This window comes from Phalaenopsis equestris, unplaced genomic scaffold (assembly GCF_001263595.1).
Source record: "Phalaenopsis equestris unplaced genomic scaffold, ASM126359v1 Scaffold000188, whole genome shotgun sequence".
NCBI classification, from domain to species: Eukaryota; Viridiplantae; Streptophyta; class Magnoliopsida; order Asparagales; family Orchidaceae; genus Phalaenopsis; species Phalaenopsis equestris.
The window spans coordinates 616828-639768 of record NW_018164630.1 but is presented as its reverse complement, the minus strand read 5'-3'; the positions used below and the strand labels follow the sequence as shown (position 1 = coordinate 639768).

The 22941-nt window shown below is 34.6% G+C and overlaps 1 protein-coding gene across 1 annotated transcript in view; it reads left to right on the top strand.

Annotated features, from left to right (window-relative positions):
* The first annotated feature begins 660 nt into the window (after window positions 1-660).
* Window positions 661-22941, top strand: part of LOC110022382 (ribonuclease J) — a 68414-nt gene continuing 46133 nt past the window's right edge. Inside the window, exons 1-3 of the mRNA XM_020721286.1 lie at window positions 661-780; window positions 902-1022; window positions 10334-10559. Of these exons, the coding sequence (XP_020576945.1) occupies window positions 911-1022; window positions 10334-10559 (338 nt within the window). The 5' untranslated portion in view covers window positions 661-780; window positions 902-910. The remainder of the gene's footprint in view (window positions 781-901; window positions 1023-10333; window positions 10560-22941) is intronic.

Sequence of the window (22941 nt, the reverse complement as noted above, 5' to 3'; positions counted from 1 at the left end):
TCGTGTAGCTTTATTTAGTTTAGGTTATTTGCACCACAATTGATTTACATGTATTTTAACTATGCCTAATTGATACTTCAACCCAATTAATTTACAATGGACACTAAATTGGCTCTTAACTTTACTGGATTAAATATTAATTTGTCTCAATCTCATTAGGCTAAGTTTAGATGAATAATTGAGTATTTTTAGGCAATATATTTATCTTAATAAAGCTTAATTAATGTAATAGCTTACTCTAGCTAGCCAATTCTAAATAAACTAATTAAAATTTATAATAGCCTTGTGGAATTTTAAGCTTAATTGCACATTGGACTTAAAATTTACTTGAGTCTAACCTAAATCCAATTTCTACACTTTAGTTTGACTACTATAACGACACTCGGATCCATTACGATGGGTTGACTTTACTCTCATCAAATAAGTGCATTTTGTCCTTTAAATCCAAGACAAACTCCTTTAAATCCTCATACTTAACATTTTTTTTATTAATATTTAATTATGCGTCTTAATATATAAACTTTCATATTTACTTGTATATTATTTAGTTGTGTAAATCATAATCAATATAAAAAAAATCTTTATAGTAAAAAATTAATATTAATGATATTTTAATATCATGTAAATAAAGTGTGTTCAGAGTGCTTCGGGGTTCGGAAAGCGATAAGGAGGATATTTTTCCCACTTTCTTTCCCGCTTCACTCTTTGCTCTTAACCATGCTGTGCTCTTTCTCCCAATCACCAGGTAAAATCTAGGGTTTTGATCCGCCGGCCTGAAAGGTATCCCATTCTCTCTCTCTCAAAGGTATCCCATTCTCTATCTCTCTGTCTCCCATCCTTCCCCACAGGCGCACGTTCGCACGAGCACACTCTTATAATCTTTTGCCTATCCCTTATGCAGACGCAAAGCATGGCTTCGTTGAACGTCTTCCCTTCTCTCTACGACTTTCGGCTCACTAGAAATCCCAAGCTTCCAAGGAACTTCGTTTCGTGCATTTTTAGCTCTCTTGAGTTGGCCAAAGGTTAACTCTTTTCTGTTCAACCTGAAAACCCCCTTTTTATTTCTTTTATTTTGTCCTGTTCTCTTTGAATTGTTATCGAGTTGCTTTGCCCTACCTATTCTTTTTTTGATCCTCTTGGTAGAATTAAAAATATAGGCCACAAATTCTCTTATTGTTTCCACAGCAAAATTACATATTTCTATAATGCCGGCCTGTGATGAAATGCTCCTAATGGAGGTGTTCAGTCTAGTTTGCAGACTTTTATATGGAATCTTTGACTAAAATTGAGTTTGAATCAGGCTCTCACCTAATAATCTCTGAATTTGAGAGTGGCTAAAATGGAGGGAAAAAACAAAGGTCTTCTCTTGAGCGGATAGAATCTAAGCAGTACAAGTTTATTCTTATATAGTTGTTGGTGAAGAGGTGTCTCCCCACTTATCCATAAGTTATACCCATTTGACTTCTTGTCTGTCAGAGTTGCTGATTTTATCAGTTTGGTTATATTAGTTGAGAAAAGTATCTATTCATATTTTAAGTAGGTATATAGTCTCATCCCTGGTTAAACAATACTATGAAATGGGCATGTTTGGACCAATGCATTCTTATGAACATTCTATTGAATTATGTGAAATTTTTTAGAGGCCTGTCCAACTTTTGGTCCAATTAGATATCAGTTGATTTTGTTGAGATTTGTCTCTAATTTTGGGTTATATTTGTTAATCGAAGAAGTTTAGGATTTTATTTGTAAATTTTGTATGACTATTTAAGCCAAAATATTAATGAAATCAGTAAGTTCAATTACAAAATCATTTACTTTGGTATCAGAGACTTAACCTACCGCCTCCAGCTCGATCCGGATTTCTTTGGCGTTGCCTTCTTGTGTGAACAGTAGGATTGGCATCGTCCTTGCAATGGTGAGCTGGGATCGCGAATGACGAACTAGTAGGACCGACATTGTCCGAAGCGGGATCGCAAACTAGCTGGAAGCTTGGAGCAGGGATCACAAAGTAGCCGCAGCCGTAGCCTACTCTGGGAAGGCAACGAGAGGATCACAACTCGCTGGGAAGGATCACGACAAAGAACCCTCGTGATATAGTTGTTGGGAAGGCAACTATGGGATCGCAAGTTGCAGCTCAAGGCTTGTGGCTTAATACCGTAGAGATGAACTGAAGGGGAGAACAACAACGTGGCTTAAGTGTGAGGAGGAAGCAGTGGAGCAGGCTGTTTGAACGTCTTCTGTTTTAGCGCAAGCGTTGCGGTTTGAACTGTTAGCGTGAATAAAGACGTGCAATCGATTTTGTGTGGCGTGCGATCGACAGAGTAGTGCGAGGGAAGTAGGCGAAGCTTCAATTGGATTGTGTCACTTGAGAACGACTACGACTTCATGCAGAAGAGCTAAAGAGGGGGCGTGAGACTTCTATGGTTCTTGGGTCGCGCGAAGGTTTTTTGACGACAGGGAAGGACGATGAGGAATTGACTGCATCGAGCTCAGTTATGACAGTTGCTCATGGGAGACCTGCAGGTGCTACAACTGTGAAGAAGTGGGACATTTGAGTAAGTTTTGTCCAAATCCACTCAAGGAGAGAGAGACGGGTGGACATTGATTGTCTAAAGGGGGCTACCAGGCAAATTTGATGGTAGCCAATGACAACGGTGGTCTTTATCGATGATGATCGCAAGTTTTTGGAGATGTTGAAGAGGAAGCAGACGACGATATGTGATGTCACTGAGAATGAATCCACATTTTCTTCATACAAGGGAAACACTACTAGTTATGCTCACTTAGCCAAAGGTGCTTTTGATACACATGTTCTTGTCTCTATATCTACCATAAGTTTCCTAGAATAGATAGTAGATTCTGGTTCATCTCGACATGTGATAGGTGTCGCTAGTGAGTTCTCTTCCTATACCCACATAACGGTTCCAGAGAGCATTCAAACTGCTGATGGTACAACACAAACTATATTTGGTAAATATATTGTGAGGTGTATAAATTCTATGACTTTATCCAATATTTTACATGCTCATTTCTTTCCAGTGAACTTTTTATTCAATGGTGTCATTATACTTCAAACAAAATGTGTTGTTTCATTTGATATTCCAAAGGTGACCTTTTGAGAGAAGGGGATTGGTCGAAAACTTTGGACTGACACTTGACATAGTGAACTCTTGTACTTGGATAGACAGAGGATGAACTCAGCCTTGACATCCATTGAGAATGCTGGAGTAGGAGGATCTGAAAGAGTATGGAGGATGTATTGCTGCTACTTCACAGGCGCATGGGACGCTTTTCGCTTAATCTGTTGAGTTCTTTGTACCTATCATGGTATGAAAAAAGGTAAGTAAACAAAAACTTGTGCAAGATGCTTGTGAGTTTGACAATCATACTAGAAGCTCTTATGTTAGTTCTGGTAAAAGGAGTTTTTATTTTTTTGATTTGGTGCATTCAGATGTATGAAGACCTTGTTCTACATCTTCGATAATTTGTTACATATATTTTATGACTTTTATTGATTGTTTTTCTCGTGTTACTTGGTTATATCTGATGAGAAATAAAAGTGATGTGTTTGCTTGTTTTAAAGACACATGATGATTCTGACTCAATACGGTGTTATAGTGAAGGTATGGGGTCTGATAATGAGACTATACGAAAAAGACGTTTGGGGAACACTTGTCAGCCTAAGGGATACATCATCAAACAACATGTTCATACACACCGACACAAAACAGAGTGACAGAAAGGAAAATAAACACATTTTAGAGGTAGTTCGAAGCATGATGATCACAATGAATGTCCCAAAACACGTGTGGGGGCAAGCGGTTTTGTCGGCGACTCAATTGATCAACAAAATGTCTTCGAGCGTGTTGGATTGAAAGTCTCATTGTCAAATATTGAAATGTGATAATAGTGGGATCCTTCCATTGAAGGCATTTGAATGTGTATGCTTTGTAAAAAACAACATATCATATGTAGGAAAGTTGGATCTCAGAGCTTTGAAATATGTGTTCGTCTAATATTCTGCTACTCAGAAGGGGTTTGTATGTTGGAGCTCGATCGAGAAGAGAAACATTGTGTATATGGATGTGTTATTCAAAGAGTTTGAACCATACTACAATTTGAAGGTGAATTCACCCTTCGTCGACTCGAGAACCACTGGAGATATGAGACAAGAGAGTGCGTAGTAGTAGTGATGGAATGACGTAAGTGGGAGAAATATCATATCCTGTGATGTGGGATGAATCAACTAAGGGACAAAAATCGAGGAGATTTACCCCAATGGTGATAACATTTAAGCTGAAGGCGAGCTAAGGGTGTATACGTGGAGGAAGAAACAGACCGAGGGAACAGATCCTACAGTGTTAACAAGTCCCTTATCTCAGTTTTCCACAACCCTTGAGACACTTACACCATCCACCTTTGATTTAAAACTCCCAGGTGATATTTTTGCTCCTCCATCTACTCCTCCCCCTCAATATTAAGGAGGACCTCCTGCAAAAATGCGAGACATCATCCTGATCATTTTGGGTGGGAATTTGACATTGCAAATTTTATTTCTTATTCTAATATTTCACCTTTGCATGAAACATTCATTGTATCATTGAACTCTGTCTCTATACCTAAGTGTTGGCAAATTGTTAAAGAGGATTCCAAGTGAAAAGCCGCGATGCATTAAGAGCTTGGAGCTCTTGATAAAATCCAGACATGGGAGATTGCACCACTGCCAACAGGGAGGAAGGCCCTTGTATGCAAGTGGATTTTCACGATAAAACAAACTCCAGAAGGGAATGTGGAGAGGTACAAAGCACGACTAGTGCAAAAGGGTACAAACAAACGTATGATATTGACTGTGATGAAACCTTGACACTAGTAACAAATATGAGCATAGCGAGGACACCGAGTTCTCTTGCAGTAAATGGTAGATGGAGACTCCACCAATTGGATGTGAAGAAGGCTTTTATTCATGGGGAGCTACTAGAGGAGGTATATATGAAGATATCACCAGGATTCAGTACATTCAAGACAGTGGGCAAGGTGTGTAGGCTCAAGAAGTCACTATGTGACTTGAAACAGTTTTCTCGACCATATTTTGACAAGTTTAGAATGACGATGGTTGGCATAGGATACTAGCATATCAATGCAGATCACACGGTGTTCTTTTAGCAACATGAATGTCATACTACCATACTTGCTGTGTATATGGATGACATAATTATTATTGGTGATGATGAGACGGTGATTGATCAACTGAATGGAAGATTAGAGAAGCAATTTGAGGTAAAAAAAAACCTGTGATAGCTCAGATCCTTTTGTGGGATTGAATGACCTATGGACCTAAGGGGATGTTCCTATTCCAGAGAAAGTATGTACCGGATCTTCTCACGGAGATAGGCATGCGGGGCTTGCAAAGCTGCAATCTCTCTAATTGATCATAATGTCAAGCTCAGTATAGAGGCAGGTGAATCAGTTGATCGTGTGAGGTACCAAAGATTGGTGAACCGCCTGATCTATATATGCCGCGCTTGACTCTATATTTCTTTTGCAGTAAGTGTTATGAGCCGTTACATGCATGATCCAAGGTAGAGCCATATAGATGCAGTGTATCAGATTTTGAGGAGTGTACCAGGAAAAAAAGAGTTGACATTCAGGAAGAATGGACATATAGATATTGAGGGCTTTTATGATTTTGATTGCGCAAGTTGTGCCGATGACAGATGATCCACATCAGGATACTGCATGTTTGTAGGTGGCAACTTGGTCTCGTCGAAGAGCAAGAAATAGTCATTTTTAGCAAGATCAACAACAGAGACAGAATATAAGGCCATGATATTAGGAGCTACTAAGATGATGTGGCTAAAAGACTTGTTGGTTGAACTCAAAGTGGAATTAACGCAAATGAAATTATTGTGCAACAACTATTCAGCGATCAACATTGCTAACAACCTGATGCAACACGATAGAACTAATCATGTGGAAAATGATAGATTCTTCATCTAGGAAAAGCTGAATAACGGATTGTTGGAACTAAGTCATGTAGCTACTGGAGTGTAGGTGGTTGACTGCCTCACTAAAGGACTTAGCTCAGTGGAGTTGATTATGTGACAAGATGGGCTTAGTGAATATTTTTCGCCCACCTTAGGGGGGACTGTTGAGATTTGTATCTAATGTAGGGTTCTATTTGTAAATAAAAGAAATCTATGGGTTTATTTGTAAATATTTTATGGCTCTATATAAGCCAAAATGTTCATGAAATGATTAATTTTAATTGCAAAATCATTTCAATTGATTCTCCTTGTAGAAATTGAACTCGACCTATGTTGACATTCATGCTAAGCATGACTAAAATTATGCTTGCAACTTTTGTACTGACACCTCATTTGTGCCACATTGAAGATTTGATTGTTAAGTTGGATTCTGATTGAATCTTCTAACATAGAGACTGTGCCAGAAGCATGCTAATAAATTAATGATAAATAACAGCTCTCACATTCAAAGCTTGTGGCAATGGCATCAAAGCTTGTAGGGATGACACATTTTGTTCTAATGGTGTCATGATGATGTTTGTATAACAAGAGCAAGATGTTCAATTGTGAAAATTTAATTGGCATATCTAAGAAGAAAAATGCCTTGACCTTTCATTAGGTTTTGCTAAATACTTTTACTTGAAATAGAGTAAGCTTTGGCTAGATGAAATCAACATAACTAGTGCTGGCATTTTGCAGGTTGAATATTCTATTGCATTCCTTTTCACGTTTGAGTTAATTTGTAATCAAGGTATAATGTTGCCCACCACAATATATTAGCAAACAATTGAAGTGAAAAGTTGAAAAGAGTTCATTCCAATTGATTCTCCTTGTAGAAATTGAATTCGACCTATCTTCACGTTTATACTATGCATTGCTAAAATTGTGCTTGCAAATTTTATACTGACACCTCATTTGTGCCACATTGAAGATTTGATTGTTAAGTTGGATTCTGATTGAATCTTCTAACATAGAGACTGTGCCAGAAGCATGCTAATAAATTAATGATAAATAACAGCTCTCACATTCAAAGCTTGTGGCAATGGCATCAAAGCTTGTAGGGATGACACATTTTGTTCTAATGGTGTCATGATGATGTTTGTATAACAAGAGCAAGATGTTCAATTGTGAAAATTTAATTGGCATATCTAAGAAAGCAAAATGCCTTGACCTTTCATTAGGTTTTGCTAAATACTTTTACTTGAGATAGAGTAAGCTTTGGCTAGATGAAATCAACATAACTAGTGCTGGCATTTTGCAGGTTGAATATTCTATTGCATTCCTTTTCACGTTTGAGTTAATTTATAATCATGGTATAATGTTGCCTAGCACAATATATTAGCAAACAATTGAAGTGAAAAGTTGAAAAGAGGCTTCACTAAGTCACATGGTAAGTATTGTAAGAAAAAGAAGGCTTTCTCTCCCTCTCTTTTTGATGAGCGTGAGGTTCAAAAATTAAGTTTAACAATTATCATAATAAAAAACTCTCAGAAACGGTAATCATGTTCTTTTAGTTAAACACCTTTTGCTTCTAATATGATTTTTGGTTGCATGTTTTATAAATGGCTTTAGGTTGGCGTCTTTGGCTACTTTATGATACTTCCCTTCATAAAATAAACTAAACATCACATTTATTGTTTCTATTGTATCACTATGGTAGAATATAAGTTTGCTAAACTGAACGTTGAGTTTTGGACTAATACATATCCAATATGATACTCAGTTTTGCAAGGATTTTACCAAAAAATCATTACAATGCAACATTGACTAATCCCTTTTATTCTTGAGCTTGTTGTAAGTGACAGTTACTCCATGTTTAGGCGGCATTCTTCTTGTACCTTTCGTACAATTCTCTTATTACTTTTTCTTGCATATCTTGATGTTGCTTACGAGTTCATTTACTTTTAAAACCTCTCATAAGGCTAGTTGGCAGATGATTTATGATGCGCCTAGTGTTTATTCTGTTGACCACTTAAAATGTGTTTCTTTGGCTTAACCAACATCTAGAGGAGTTGTAAGTAAATTGAGCTTAAGCAGGGAGGCTGCCCCTTTTTTGTTGGTGTCGGAGCATGTCATTTAGTGATTGAATGACAATTTGAGTTTACCAATAAACTTGAGGTGATAGAAACTTAATAATTATATTTGAGTCATGGGGATCATCTATAGTGTCATAAAAAAAACTGCTCATAAATCTTTATTCTCAATCCAAGCTGGTAATCTCTTACATTCTATGAAGCTTCATGATCTCCTTAAAGAAATGCTTTTGCATCATTGGGATCATCAAGAATATTTTTGCTATGAATAATATTTTCACATAAAAAAAATGCCATCTTAGAATAACAATTAATAACAGTAAGGATTTAACTACGACCTCTTAGTGTGCGTGAAAAATCAGCCTTACATCCATGCTTAGGTCCTCCCACATATGATTTGAAGTTGGAAAGAGTTGATCAAATATCATTTTGTTTTCTATCTTCTTCATTTTGACAGTCGTACAACTTTCTCACTAAATACGACATGTCTCTTTTCATTTTTGATGAAAGTAATATTCTAAAATCTCAACTAGCATTCTATCTCCTTCAAGATGTCCTTCTAAACCACCACTTTATATAGAGTAGGTTGGAATGCAAAGTTGAGTTTCTTAAAATGAAATCTATTAATGATTAAAAGTTTTAGATCATTTTCAATGTCACGTTTTCATAGATTGATGTAGGATATAGACCATTGTTATATTGTTTTCGTTGAATGTCAATGACAACAATTTCAAATGATAACGTGCTAAGAAATAAGCTTTTCAAGCATGTCAACTTTTTTGTAACCACCAACATGATATAAGAAGAGGATATGTTTGACACTTCAAGCAAGTGAACATGAAAATGAGGTTATTAATCTTGATTCTTAATTCCTATTCAGAAGTAGAAGAAATGGGTCATCGACAGGGAGAAAGATGTCATTTCTTAGATTCCTATCTCTATATCTCTTCAACTTAACAAGACTCTTTTTAGAGCTAGTAAACTCTTTTTTTTTTGTTACTTCCCTCAAGCTCAGCATTTATTTTTTTGTTTGATTTTCTTCGATAAGAATATAAACATCTCAATTATAATTGGAATCTGGGAAATATTATTTGCAGGATATCATGGCTATAAATATTTGTGTTCTGAGGCTGTGACCTCAAATTCGGCACCCACTTCATGGATTGCTCATTCGTTGGTGCCAAAAAACAACACAACAAACTGATAGTTTTTATATCTGCACTAAATGCTTTGTTATATTTTCTTCTTTAATTCACAATTGTTGATTCCTTGATTTGAAATGAATTTTAGAGAAAATGAAAGTTCTTTAAAGTTGGTCAAACAAATCATCGATCCTCAACAAATGTTACTTAACTGTAGGCTTGCTTAATTTCTTGTAATGAATGCATAACCAGCCAAAGTTCCTTCTATTTGATATAAATCAATACCCTTTTTCTATTAGCAAGTTTTTTATGCACTTAATTTCATTTGAATGTGGGCAAAGAAATTGACGCATATGACTATAAGGCTTTGTTAAAGTTTCTTGTAAGGTTGGAAATAAACTGAAGTGGCTAGTTTGTTGTCTGTTAGAATTCAATTGGGCATAAAAGTGAGGGCATCAAAGTGAATAAATCTTTTCACACCAAGATTATGATATGTTAGTTCATATTGATATGTATTTTTTATGAAAATATCATCACATTCATGATCAAAATTTTTATTTAGTAGAATAATCGATGCTACTGTGGTTTTAGATGTTAGACTCTATGATGGAAACTCAAACCATCAATTCATAAGCTTTGTTCAGGTTGAGGAGCGCATTTATAAGCGTCTCAGCATGAAGTATGGACTTCTACCTTATCTTGCAAATGGAAATTCCAATTAGCAGAAGGGCTACCAGCTTAGACTATTTTGTGGTGAAGACTCATCTTCTTGCTATGTTTTAAACGCGTGTCGGTTTACCAGGCTATCATTTATACTTAGTCAATGAACCATTTCATACACATTGACATTAACTTGACTAGTATTCAAGTGAGCTTCTTTCACAATTAAATAAGGTCAAGCTTAAGCGTGACCAGAGCTCTTTTTCATATACTTCTTTAGTACTTGCTGCATATGTGATGTTTTCTTTTTTGATAGGCAGTAAAAATAGTGGACAATGTTTTTCCCCTCTTATGCCCGGCTAACAAAAATGCTTGTGCATGTAATATCATGTAATATGCTTGTTAATTTTTTGTCCGTTTCTTTTATTTTCATCCTTTTACTTCTTTCCTATTGTGTTGACTTACTCACATATAGGTGTGCAAAGATCAAAATCTCCACGTAGAAGATCTAGGACTGATGGATCAGGGAAAAGCATGGATGATTCAGTTCAACGAAAATTGGAACAGTTTTACGAGGGACCAAATGGACCACCTATACGAGTACTTCCTATAGGTGGTTTAGGGGAAATTGGAATGAACTGCATGCTAGTTGGAAACTATGACCGTTATATCTTAATTGATGCAGGGGTGATGTTTCCAGAGTATGTGTCAGAAATCATATTGCACTGTCATGAATAACCTATTTATTTTGGTGGTTTTTTCTCTTGTTTTATTATTGTTAAGTATGTCAGGTTGGTAGTCAAATAATTTAAGGGTTCTTGCTTATTTCAACATGAAAGATTTTGGGTCTAAAAATCAGCGTTTCATTTCTTATTGTGATTGTTATTTACCAAAGATCTATTTGTTATGAAATGTCAATGTCATATTAAACCTTAATTGTAGCTTTTCTTATGCACAATGTCAGGGAACTTGGATTTTGTGATACAGATATAATGTTCGATGCAGAAAACCTCAAAACTTGCACACACATTTTGCAGGTCACAAACTGTTGGCTTAAAATACTAATAGATTAGCCTTGTTGGAAACTAAAAAAAACTATAAAATTCAATTTAGAGGAAATTTAATGGTTTTCTATTAGAATGATAGCTTGAAGGGTTGAGAAAACCATGAACTTCATGCAATTGGCTTTAATCAAATTTAACTTTTTGTGTTGAAAACTATGCATCTTTCAAATAATTTTTCTAATAATCTATACGATTTGAAAAATTATCCAGAATTAGTAAATATCTTTGGGTTGCAATGGATGATAAAAATAATAAAAAATATATTAAATTGCTAGTTGTATTGTAAGGCTCTAGCTCGATCTAAATTGATTAAAAAGGTTAAGTAAATAAATTTAATTGAAAATATAAAGACTTGCGTTTGGAGTAGCAGTGTGGTGCAACACCACAATTTTTTGTGTTTGACAAGCTGCATTTTGTTTATTTTTTCAATAAGTTGTGGTGGAAAGCTGCATTTTGCAACGTAACCTGACTAAGTGCGGTGACTGCTAAAAAACTGTAGTATGACTTTTTTTTAAAAAAAAAACCACCGTAGCTTTTTGAATAGCAATTTTTTTTTGCAGCAGCTTCACATCTGCTTCTTCAAACAGCTGCAACTATCCCGATCAGACCCTTAATTAAAATTTAAAATAATTGGCATACAAAATTTAATAGAGACCATGGAGTTATAGTTTTCATTTTGAATTCAAATTATAAACAATGATTGTGAAAGATAAAAATTTATTATGATAATTATATTGAAATTAATTCACATTTAAAATAAATCACATGAATGGTCTGGTAGTTAAATTTTACATATGATTGCATTGAAATTTAAATTAAAAGCAATGACATGCATGCTATCATAATTAGCTTTTAATTCAAATTCAAAATAACCATGCTATATGACACTCTTATTATGCATCTAGTTTCGTTTTATATATTTAACACCTAAATATTTTTATTTATTTATATAACTCTTTAGTGTCTGAATCACATCAAATATATGCTTGAAAAATTTGTGTTACTTATATTAATTGTTATCAGTTTTATTTTTATGTGATTTAGAGATTTAAGTGTTATATAAGTCAGTAGAAAGACCTAGTACAATATGTAAATATATAGGAATTTTGTGGTATGTAAGTAAATCTCCTAAATTATTGATTACACTATTAGGGGTCTTACTTTAGCCTAAGTTATCGAAGATTAAGCAAAGCCCTTTGAATTTCAAAATACAAGAAAATTAATAGTAAACTTAAAGATAATGTTATATTCCATATCCATTTAACCATTGAATAAATTATGTGAATATTAGGTAATGATGTATAAGTTTGAATTCAAATTTAGAAGTTACTACATGATGAAATGGTTATAGTTTTCAGTTTTAATTGAAATTCAAAAGTAGGGACTTACATTATCTGATTGCTTTGTGTTAAATAAGATAGTTGTACTTCTCAAAATTAGAATTTTGTCATGTACTATATTCAAATTTAAATAACGAAGTGCATGATGTGATAATTCATAAGATATTTTTTAAATGTGTTTGAATTCTGAGAAGAATTGAAGAAATTGGTTGTGTATTTGGGTTGACTGTATACAACTCTAGGAAAACATCAGGTGGTTTATTACAATCAATGCAACATGTAGATTAGTAACATGGCAATAATGAGCATGGATTGGTGAGGTGGCAATGAAAAAGAAGGTGGAAAGCTTGGCGGGTAGGGGTGGAATATTAGAGCTAATTGGCGGCTTAGCAAGATGGACAATTGCAAGGACAATTGCAAGGTAAGTTGCTGGGTGGATAGCGAATAGGCATTTTAACTATGTAACCTGGGAGATGGAATCACTGACTGCAATTGAGAAAGACATTTGACTATAAGCGTCGAAATACTCTCCATTCAAGCGAATGAATGGATATTATTTTTAAAAATTGCCCCTATTCCTTGGAAGGAATTTCTATGTGGTGTTTATTTGTGGTAACTGACAGGATTTAAATTAGGCCATTGTTCAGCTTATTTTTTATAAAATTTCTATCAATTTCAATATGTTTAGTATAATTTTATTGTACAAGATCCTGTAATATTGATGACTGATTTGCTATCATGATAAAGACTGACATTTCCACTTAATTTTTGATATTTTCGTTATAATTTTTAGATGTAATAATTTGTAGATTTGTACTATTGTAGATATAATTTCTATTTTTGTGCTAGATTTTGCTACCACATTTTAATTAATTATTTATTTGAGTTATGATGTTAAAAAGTTGCAATAACTTATGCTGACTTTTGGTCAACCATAGAACTTACATAAACTGTATATTTACAAGTTTTAAGGGTTATATTTTCCTTTAGTTTTGTAAAATTTCCTTACATAGGTTTCCTTTTAAATTTTGTGGAATTTGATACATTTGCCTCAAGATTTGAGTTTTTAAGATTTTATATGAATCAACTTATCACACTAGCAACATAGGTAGTATTGGGCTTGGTATGTGATGAACAAATTTGTCTTTCCACGAGTCTTTGGTAAACTTTTTCAATTGTTATTTCTTCCGGAGCATCTCTACATTTATTATAAAATTTCATGGGGTTCTTGATAGCCTTGTATCTAATGGATCTCTCTTCCAATAGATATTTTATCTATTTTTGTTATGATATAAGAATTTTATATCGTGAGTGTACAAATTTAAAATGAGTGAAGTACTTTAGCTTACCTAATTTCTTAACTTTTCTTAAATTCTCTATTCCTTCAAGGTGTTCAACTATCATGAACTAATAATGCGAAGACTCTCCGTAAAGTTTTATTTCACAAATAATATATGGTCTTCTTGACTTTGTTTGTATCCATTATTGAGCATTACCTTGGTGAATTTTTTGAACTATGCCCTTGAAGTTTACTTGAATCTATACAATGCCGTTTTAATTCATGTATTTTTTTACTCTATATTTGAGTCAAATCTTGATGGGACCTTCATATATACCTCCTATTGATCACCATGAAAGAAGGTATGTTTCACATCTCATTATTGTATTTTCTAGTTCTTGTTAGTTGCTTTTGATAAAGGAACTGAAATAATATCTATTTTTTGCTCTAGAGTGAATGTTTTTAGTTATATAATCCCATAAATTTGAGTGTAGCTTTTAGCCACTATGAACCCTTTAAATAGAATACAACTGAACTTTTAAATATCAACGAGTTTTTTGGTTTAATGATTAGAATTTTATCCAAAAATCCATGGTTAAGCTTGCTAGTATAGGAGCATTCTCAGGATGAGTGACTTCCTGTACTCTCAAGATGAGTGACTTCCTGTACTCTCATAATGACTACCTCCTAGGAAGTTATATTGATGGGACAAAATCTTGAGATCATTAGGCCAAATTAGATAATATTTCGATTGGTGAGAATTCAGACTGTTACAAATAGTTTCATTCATTTTATTAGCCTGAAGTTGAGAATTAAGTGTCATACAGAACAAGATGTTATGTTATGAGAGCTGCCTCGTATACACTAGATGGATAAGGTTTTATATGACAAAAACCACTTTTATATGACAACAACCACCTTGAGAATCTTATCTGTCGAGTGGATAATTTTGGGTTAAGGAAATTGAGGACGATGCTATTTTTTATGTGGTTGAGATTATGAAACCCCTTAAAAGCAAAATGAACCTAAACTCTTAAACATTGAGGCGTTGTTTGGTGTAATGGTTGGAATTTCATTAAAATCTTCAAAATTAGGCATTCTCCTATGGGATGGCTTTTAGTATGGGCGACCTCCCAAAAAATTATATCAGCGTGACAAAGCTTTGAGGCAACTAAGACAATGTGAATAATTTCTCGATGGGTGTGAGTTTAAGCTGTTATAAATAGCATCATAGTGTTACACTAGCTTGAATATGGAAATGAAGTTCCATGCAGAACAAAGTATTATGTCATAGGAACCACCTCTTGAATTCTAAATTGTATAAAGTGTTACATGGCCGTAGGCACCTCTTGTATCTATAAGGAGCTATCTTTAAAATTCTATTTGCATGGTGGATGATTCTGGATTATGAATACTGACAAAAATATTGGGTACTTACGTAGGGAAGATTTTGAAATCGTTCCAGTAGAATATCGTTGAACTTTTAAACATCAAGATGGATTTCGGTACAACTGTTGTAATCTAATTAGAAATTTCGTTGTTAAGCATGCTCGCACGGGAATAGTCTCGAAGCGAATGTTATCCTTGATAATTAAATCGATGAGACAATTGTGAGGCCATTATGTCAAAGTAGACAATATATAGATGGGTGAAAGTTTGTGCTATTACAACCATTAGTTTGACTTTATACTTTTCTAGTGAGCCATTGTCTTTATATTTTACTATAAAGATCCATTTACATTTCACTTTTTTTTTTCTTTAGTAATCTCACTAATTCTCATATTTTTTCTGTTGAAGGACTTCTAATTCTTTTTTCATAGCATTATTTTTATTACGTTATTTAAATTCTTAGAGGTGATTTACGGTTATAGTTAGTACTATTTCTTTACGGATATAGTTTGATGAGAGCTAATTTAAGAGATGCTTAGTATAAGCTCTTGTACCTTTGTTTGTAGGCTAAAGTATATTCCCAGTGGATTTAGCGATAACAATTGATTTATTTGATTAGACTTGCATAGATTGAGATACATTTCTTTTCTGAGTGAATTTGTATGGCCAAGTAGAAATTATGTTTTTGTTGTCTTTTTTTTGTAAACTTTATTTGTGTAGAAGTGGATGGTTACGTAATATAATTTGTTGAATAAGGGGAAATAATGAGCAATTTAAGAGGAAGTATTCATTTGTCATTGGTATTTTATCTCTGGGATAAGTAGCAACAAACTACCTTTTTGAAAGTGATATCAGCAGTCTCATACATCTTTCTCATGGGAGTGAGTATTTGTACTATTTATGTGTGGGGAAGTAGCCAATAAATACATTTAATTAGCCTTGGATCAAAATTTTCTCTATTTCGGGGATGTGTATGAACAAAGACATCTCTTAAATAGTTTTGGGAATAAGATTGTTTGATGAGTTTGAATGATGAATAAATTTGAATTTGGCTTGACCCTTGAATCCAAGGTTCTTGTAAGTATTCATTCTATGATGTCTACAGCAATTGGAACTACTTTCCGCAATATTACTTTGGAATATTTTTCTGAAAAAGGAGAGCCCTTATGATATTAAGGGTCTGTTTGGGACAGCTTATAAGTGCGGCGGCGTTTTTGAAATTATAAGTGCGGTGGCGTTTTCAAAAGCGCCGCCTCACCGTTTGTTTCGCACGTTTTGGGTGATTATCCTAAAACCGCATTTCTTATTTTGGTTAGAAGCCGGACGCGGGGTTATACACGCGATCGGCGTTGGCGACCCGCGTTCGCTCCTACTTTTTCCTCCCTGCCCTCACTCGCCGAAATCTTCGTTCCCAGCTTTTACGTCCCCGACAAAAGCCAAGCGAAGACCTCCATCGCTGCCGAAAGCCAGACGAAGACCTCTGTCGCTCTTCTGCTGAAAGCCATGCGAAGCCCCTTCCTTCGTGGCTCCTCTGCCCTACGTCCATCGCTCCTCTGTCGAAAGCCAGGCAATGTCTCTTCCTCCGTCGCTCCTCTGCCGAAAGCCAGGCAATGTCTCTTCCTCCGTCGCTCCTCTGCCCTACGTCCTGCGTCCGTCGCTCCTGTGCCCTACGTCCATAGCTCCTCTGCCGAAAGCCAGGCAAAGCCCCTACCTCAAAAGCAACAGCTGAAGCGAAGGAGAGCAGGTAAGGATGATCTTCTCAAATTGCCCTTCTCATATTGAGTATTTGGTAATGTAGATGATAAAATAGTTTTTAATGTACCAATCCTCAACTATAATTAGAAAATCAAACAATTTCAGGAACGCTTTACCCATATAATTTTACATATAGGTCGGGTCATAATTTTGCATTCACCCATCACTTAAATCTGTGTCTGCTTGTTTCTATTTTATTTTTTAGTATACAATATCCAGAAATTGACTTCTCGTCTCTTTTGAGCCAATGTTAGTAGCAAATAATTTATCTTTACATATTCAATGATTCAAATAATTTGTTGATTTTTGGCTTGATAATGATGAAAAGTATAGCAAAAATTGAAGTTTAGGCTTTACATAGGTTTCTCATTTTCCTATATTTCCCTTTATCATTGTCGTTTTGTTGAGAAAAATACAACTTCTGCGTGACTGATTGTTCATTTAACTAAAGAAAATCTGCATATCAGTTGCTTACAAAACACACAAATCAAATAACTAAACATATTATCCAAAACAGGGGCAGAATTGTCATTTATCCAGAATCAGCTGTTTTACAAACGCACAAACCAAACAGCCAACTAGCTTATCTGGATCAGTTGCTCATCAACAGATTATCAGGAGAAGTTGTTTATCAGCATAAGCTGGATAAGCTGCAGCTGCCCCAAACAGACCCTAAGTAGTTGATCATTCTTTTGTTTTGTCATCTTATTTTGTTGGTCTGTACATACAAAAGGATTAGTATATTATTTCTTTTTCATGGAAATATATAGAGAGAGAATTGTTAAAAAAATTCTTTGGTATTGTTAGATATGAAGCTTAATTTGGGCACCGAATTAACTTTTTATTAGGTTAAAAAGGTGAAAATATGGTACTTTATTTTGTACTTTTAGTGAAAAGATACATGATACATGGGTGTAATCATTCACAAAGGACATAAACCACCACCGAAATGATCTTAGGTGAAGAGAATAGTTTTTGTTATCGAAATTACTAAATATAAAGCTTGTATTTTAGGTAGCTACATGTTAAGAAGCTTGTATATTAGGTAACCTAATTAGAAGAGATTTAATTTCAAATCTTTTCTATATTAGGTATATTCTTAATTTGTAAAGAGAGGAGTGTCTATAAATATGTAACATGTGATTTCAATTAATGATAAGAAAGAAGGAAGTTTTTTCTGTTACATGGTATCAAAGCTTCGTCAAAGCGTATGTCTTTGTCTTCGTTTGCATCTTACGACGTCTTCATTTCCTTCCGGCTTCATCGATACCTTTGATCGCTTCCTTCGAAGTGATTGTCAGCACTTTTCGACATCATAGTCAACGTCTTCCACTACTTCCTTGACAGCATTGTCTGCTTTCCCTTCGGCTTGGCTGCCTGCTACGAAGGAATCTTTAGTGTCCTGCATGTCTTCATCTGCTTTGAACAGTGTTATCCTGCTTTGTTGGCTGCTATGCTTCAGTTTCGTAGAACAATGCCATCGACTTCACTTTCAATTTCCTCTGCATCTGCTTCGTACACGCTATCTATGTTGTCGAATTAATGCATCGACGAAGCTGGCGTGTTCTGTTGGTATTCGTGGTTGGTTGTTGTGTTCTGCTCAGTCTGCATCTTCCGTTTATCTTCCGTTCGCTGTATCAATTTGCTTTCCTTTTATTTGGAGATCGTTGAACAATGGGTCGGGGAGTTATTTGTCTCTGAGTGCTCTGTCAGTTCATCCTTCAGTATTTAATGACATCGATTATATTTGGTGAACACAAACATCCTGCGACAAGTTTGTTTTGATTAGTGGCTATGATTACGAATGAAAAACTAAATTGCATCAATTATTTTTATTTGAGTAGAACCGCGAGACTCTATTTAAAGTGTATTTCTCAATAGAGTCATTTCATTGATAATCCTCCAGCTGTGAGTGAGTCGAATTATTCTGAATGGATGAGAGTGGATCCTTAGTTTTTGATACAAATATGGAATTCTATCGAACCTGATCATTCCAGTCATATTGTTCTTTGCAACTGTGCTAATGATGCGATAGATGAATTATTATTTATATTTTATGGGAGAGAAAATATTTCTCGAACATTTGACCCTGAGTTTTCCAGTCATATTTCTCGAATATGTAAGGAATTCTATCGTGCTAAATAACACGATCAATCACTTAACACATATCACATGTACTTTAAACTTGTGTATGAAGAATTGAATGCACTATTGCCTTTCATTACCGATGTCCAGATTCAGCTGGCTCAAAGAGAACAAATGACTATCATGAGTTTTCTAGCTAGTCTCAGCTCTCATTAGGAAGGTTTTAAATCATAGATTTTATTTGACCCTAGATGTACTATTCTGAGGGAAGCCTATACAAGAGTATTGTGTACTATCTCGAGCTCTCAGGCTTCATCTATACAACAACCTAGTGTTATTGCTAATCAGAAAATATAGACATCAGTAAACCTAAGTCTCGGGACAGTTACAAAAGTGAACTCTGAATTATGGAAATTAAGGGTCGAAGGCAGCATGTTATTACTATCATTAACCTCATCATATAAAGAGAAATGATAAGAAGTTGCTCAAAAAGAATCAAAAGAGTTCTAAATCACAGTTAGCTAACACTTTCAGTATTATCGAGAACTCTTTGAGTCAGACTCTCGATCTCTGTAAATGAATATGCAAAGTTCATCAAATTTTAGGAAGTATCCAAGAAATCCCCATTTATCATTGCCCATGTTGAGTAAGGTAACGATGATACTCAATCTTCTTTCATCTTTCGCACAATGGGTTATTTATTCGTTTGCTAAATATCACATAACATGTAATCCAAAACTCTTTTTTACCTTTTAAAAACACTTCTCTTCTGTCAATTTTGCAAATAGATCTACCTCTAATATTCTCGGTTATGACACCATCAATATTACACCCACATTGCCTCTAACTTTTGTTCTCAGTTTATCTCATTTTGCTTTTAATCTTGTTTATGTTAGCAAAATTACATGTGTTCTTAATTGTTATATCTTATTCTTTCGTGCTCATTGTCTATTCTAGAATGTCATGATGAAAAAAATTATTGGTGAAGGACGAGAATCGAGGGGTGCTATACGTTCTGATTAATGGGTACCTCGATCTGTAGCTTTTTCCAGCACCTTATCCTCTTTTGAGATCTATTATTTATTAGGACATACATCCTTATCAAAGTTGAAAAAGTTGTATCCTTAGTTTCAACTGTTATCATCTTTAGATTGTGAATCAGGTCAATTTGTTAAGTACCATCATTTTCATTGTGGTACTAGAGTTAATAAAAAAGACTCATAGTTTTGAGTTGGTTCATTCTGATGTGTGAGGACCTTGTCCTATATTATTTAATGAATTTTAATATTTTGTCAGTTTGTGGATAATACCAAAGAATATTTTTCTATGTTTTTTTAAAACTATATTATACAAAATGGGATTAGGGCTGTCAATTTGGCTCGTTGTTCGTGAACAGCTAGTGTTCGGCTCGTTAAGCAGCTCGTGTTCGGCTCGTTCGTTAACCCTAACGAGCCGAACATGAACAAATTTTTAAGCTCGAAATGAAAACAAGCCGAACACAAAAAAATTATATAACTTTTTATATAACAATATATTACATATATTATTTGTATAATAATATATTATATATATTTATGTCTAAGTTTAAATCATAACACCTCATGTGACGATGTGGTTAGTGTCTTCTTTTGTATATATTTGATCCAGGTTCGAATCCCACACATTACATCTATTTTTCTCAATTTTAGTTTAACGAGCCAATTTCGAGCCGAACACAAGCCGAACACGAACACGAATATTTAAATCGAGCAGAACACGAACACACTGTTCTCTAGCCGATTTCGAACACGAGCTATTTCGAACGAGCCAAACACGAGCCAAGCCTGAGCTCGCTCAAGCTCGGCTCGTTTACAACCCTAAATGGGATGTTTCACCAGCGTCCTGTGTCAATACTCCATCTCAAAATGGAGTAGCTGAAAGAAACAATGGGCATCTTCTTCAGAATATTAGAGTTCTTTTGTTTCAAAGAAATGTACCTAAACAGTTCTAAGTTGATGCAGTTTCTACTGCATTTTTTTATCAGTCGTATGTCTTCTACTGTTTTACAAAAATTAGACACCCTGCCAAGTTTTATGCTTAGCCAACTATCTCTTTTTTATTGAACCACACATATTTAGGTGTACTTATTTTGTCCAAAATGGACCCTAAGTCATTAAGGTCTTCCTGGGATATTCTCGCTTGCAAAAAAAGCATCGATGTTTTTCCCTTCCACTAAACAAGTGCATGATTTCTGCTGATGCCACCTTTCATAAAAAAAAAAATCATTTTTTAGTGATTCATTAGTGTCTATATCTTCATCAGATTTTGATTAGTTAATGTATCACATCATAAGTTCAGATCCTACTCTAGCTTTATCTCCATTGCCTCAATCCAAACCACTTATCACTAATGTTTTTTCGAGAAGATCTCGCTCCCCTGATCCTAGTTCGACATTAGTATCATCTTCCTCGGTGGATCCTTCTTCTAGTGATGTTGATTTACCTGTTGCTTTTTAAAGAGGTAAATATCAATGCGCTTATCCCATTACTTGTTGTTTAACACATCTTATCCCATTCTGGGTGGAGGGCAGAGATGTGTGATGAGATGAATGCCTTGATTGAAAATGGAACGTGGGAATTAGTTGATTTACCTTCTGAAAAGAAGGTTGTTGGTTTTAAGTGGGTATTTGCAGTTGAGTTTCATTCTGATGGATCTGTAGCTTGTTTCAAAGCTCGGTTGGTGGCTAAGTCCTATGCTCAAACTTATGAGATACGTTGAAATTCTAGAATAATGCAAAATGATATTATTTATATGAAACAGTGGTATAAATAACCGTGGATCCGAATAAGAAAGACGATAAAAAGGAAATAACAGGAGAAGAAAGATATAACACCTATATCTTCAATTAATCAATTCATACTAATTACTTGAAGATAAAAGAAACAACATAAAGCATAAAAATAGGAAAGGAAATAACTCCAATCCAAGTAAATAAATTTAATCTTCATAACTTATAATAGGAATAAGTTATTTCCTCATTTAACTTCTAACAAAATAGACTTCTTGGATATATTCTATCTGGTAGCTAAGTTAACTTCAGTTCGCCTGCTCCTATTCTTGGCCACAATGAGTATTTTGCCATTGCACTAGCTTGATGTAAATAATGCTTTTTTGCATGGTGATCTGTTGGAAGAGGTATGCATGGAGCAACCTTATGGTTTGTTGCTCAAAGGGAATCTGGGAAAGTATGTTACCTTCAAAAGTCCTCATATGAATTGAAGCAAAGCCCTTGAGTATGGTTTGGAAAATTTAGCCAAGCAATAAAAGGATTTGGGTGTAGAAAAGTAAAAGTGATCACATTGTATTCTATAAGCAATTTACTTCAGTAATCATTATTTTATTGGTTTATATTAATGACATTATTATTACTGGAAGTGATGTGTAGGAGATCTTATAATTGAAATTATTTCTTCAAAATTAGTTCTGCATTAAAGATCCGAGTTCCTTAAAGTACTTCTTGGGGCTGAGGTATAAAGGAGCAAGAAATTTATATTTCTTTCTCAATGGAACTATCTTTTGGATTTGTTCGCAGAAATAGGAAAATTATGGGCAAAAACCTAGTAGTACTCCGATGGTTCCTCATAAGCAACTTATCAAGGATGGAGAGTTTTTTAATGGTTCTGAATGATATAAGAAGTTAGTTGGGAAATTAAACTACCTCGTAATGACTCGTCATGACATTGCATATTCATTTAGTATTATAAATCTATTTATGTCTTTCCCCATAGTTCATCAAGCAACAAATATTATGTCTATATTAGAGTCTCCAAGATTGATCTAAGTTTTATTACTAAATATTGTGTTTCTCTGTGTGGTAATTTGGTCTCATAAAAGAGTAAGAAACAAAATGTAGCGTCGCGATTCAGTGCATAATCTTAAGCATGGAGCAATGTCACAAGCTTCGAGTGAATTGATGTGAGTCTTCCAATTCCTGATTGAAATGGGGCTTATGATGACTGCTTTAGCAAAGTTGTGATATGCTAACCAAGCTGCAATTCATATTGCTTCTAACATTGTCTTCCATGAGTGAACAAAGGATATTGAGATAAATTATCATTTTGTTCATTAAGAGATTCAACAAAATTTGATTTCTATAGCTCATGTAAATACTGGAGAACAACTAGGAGACATC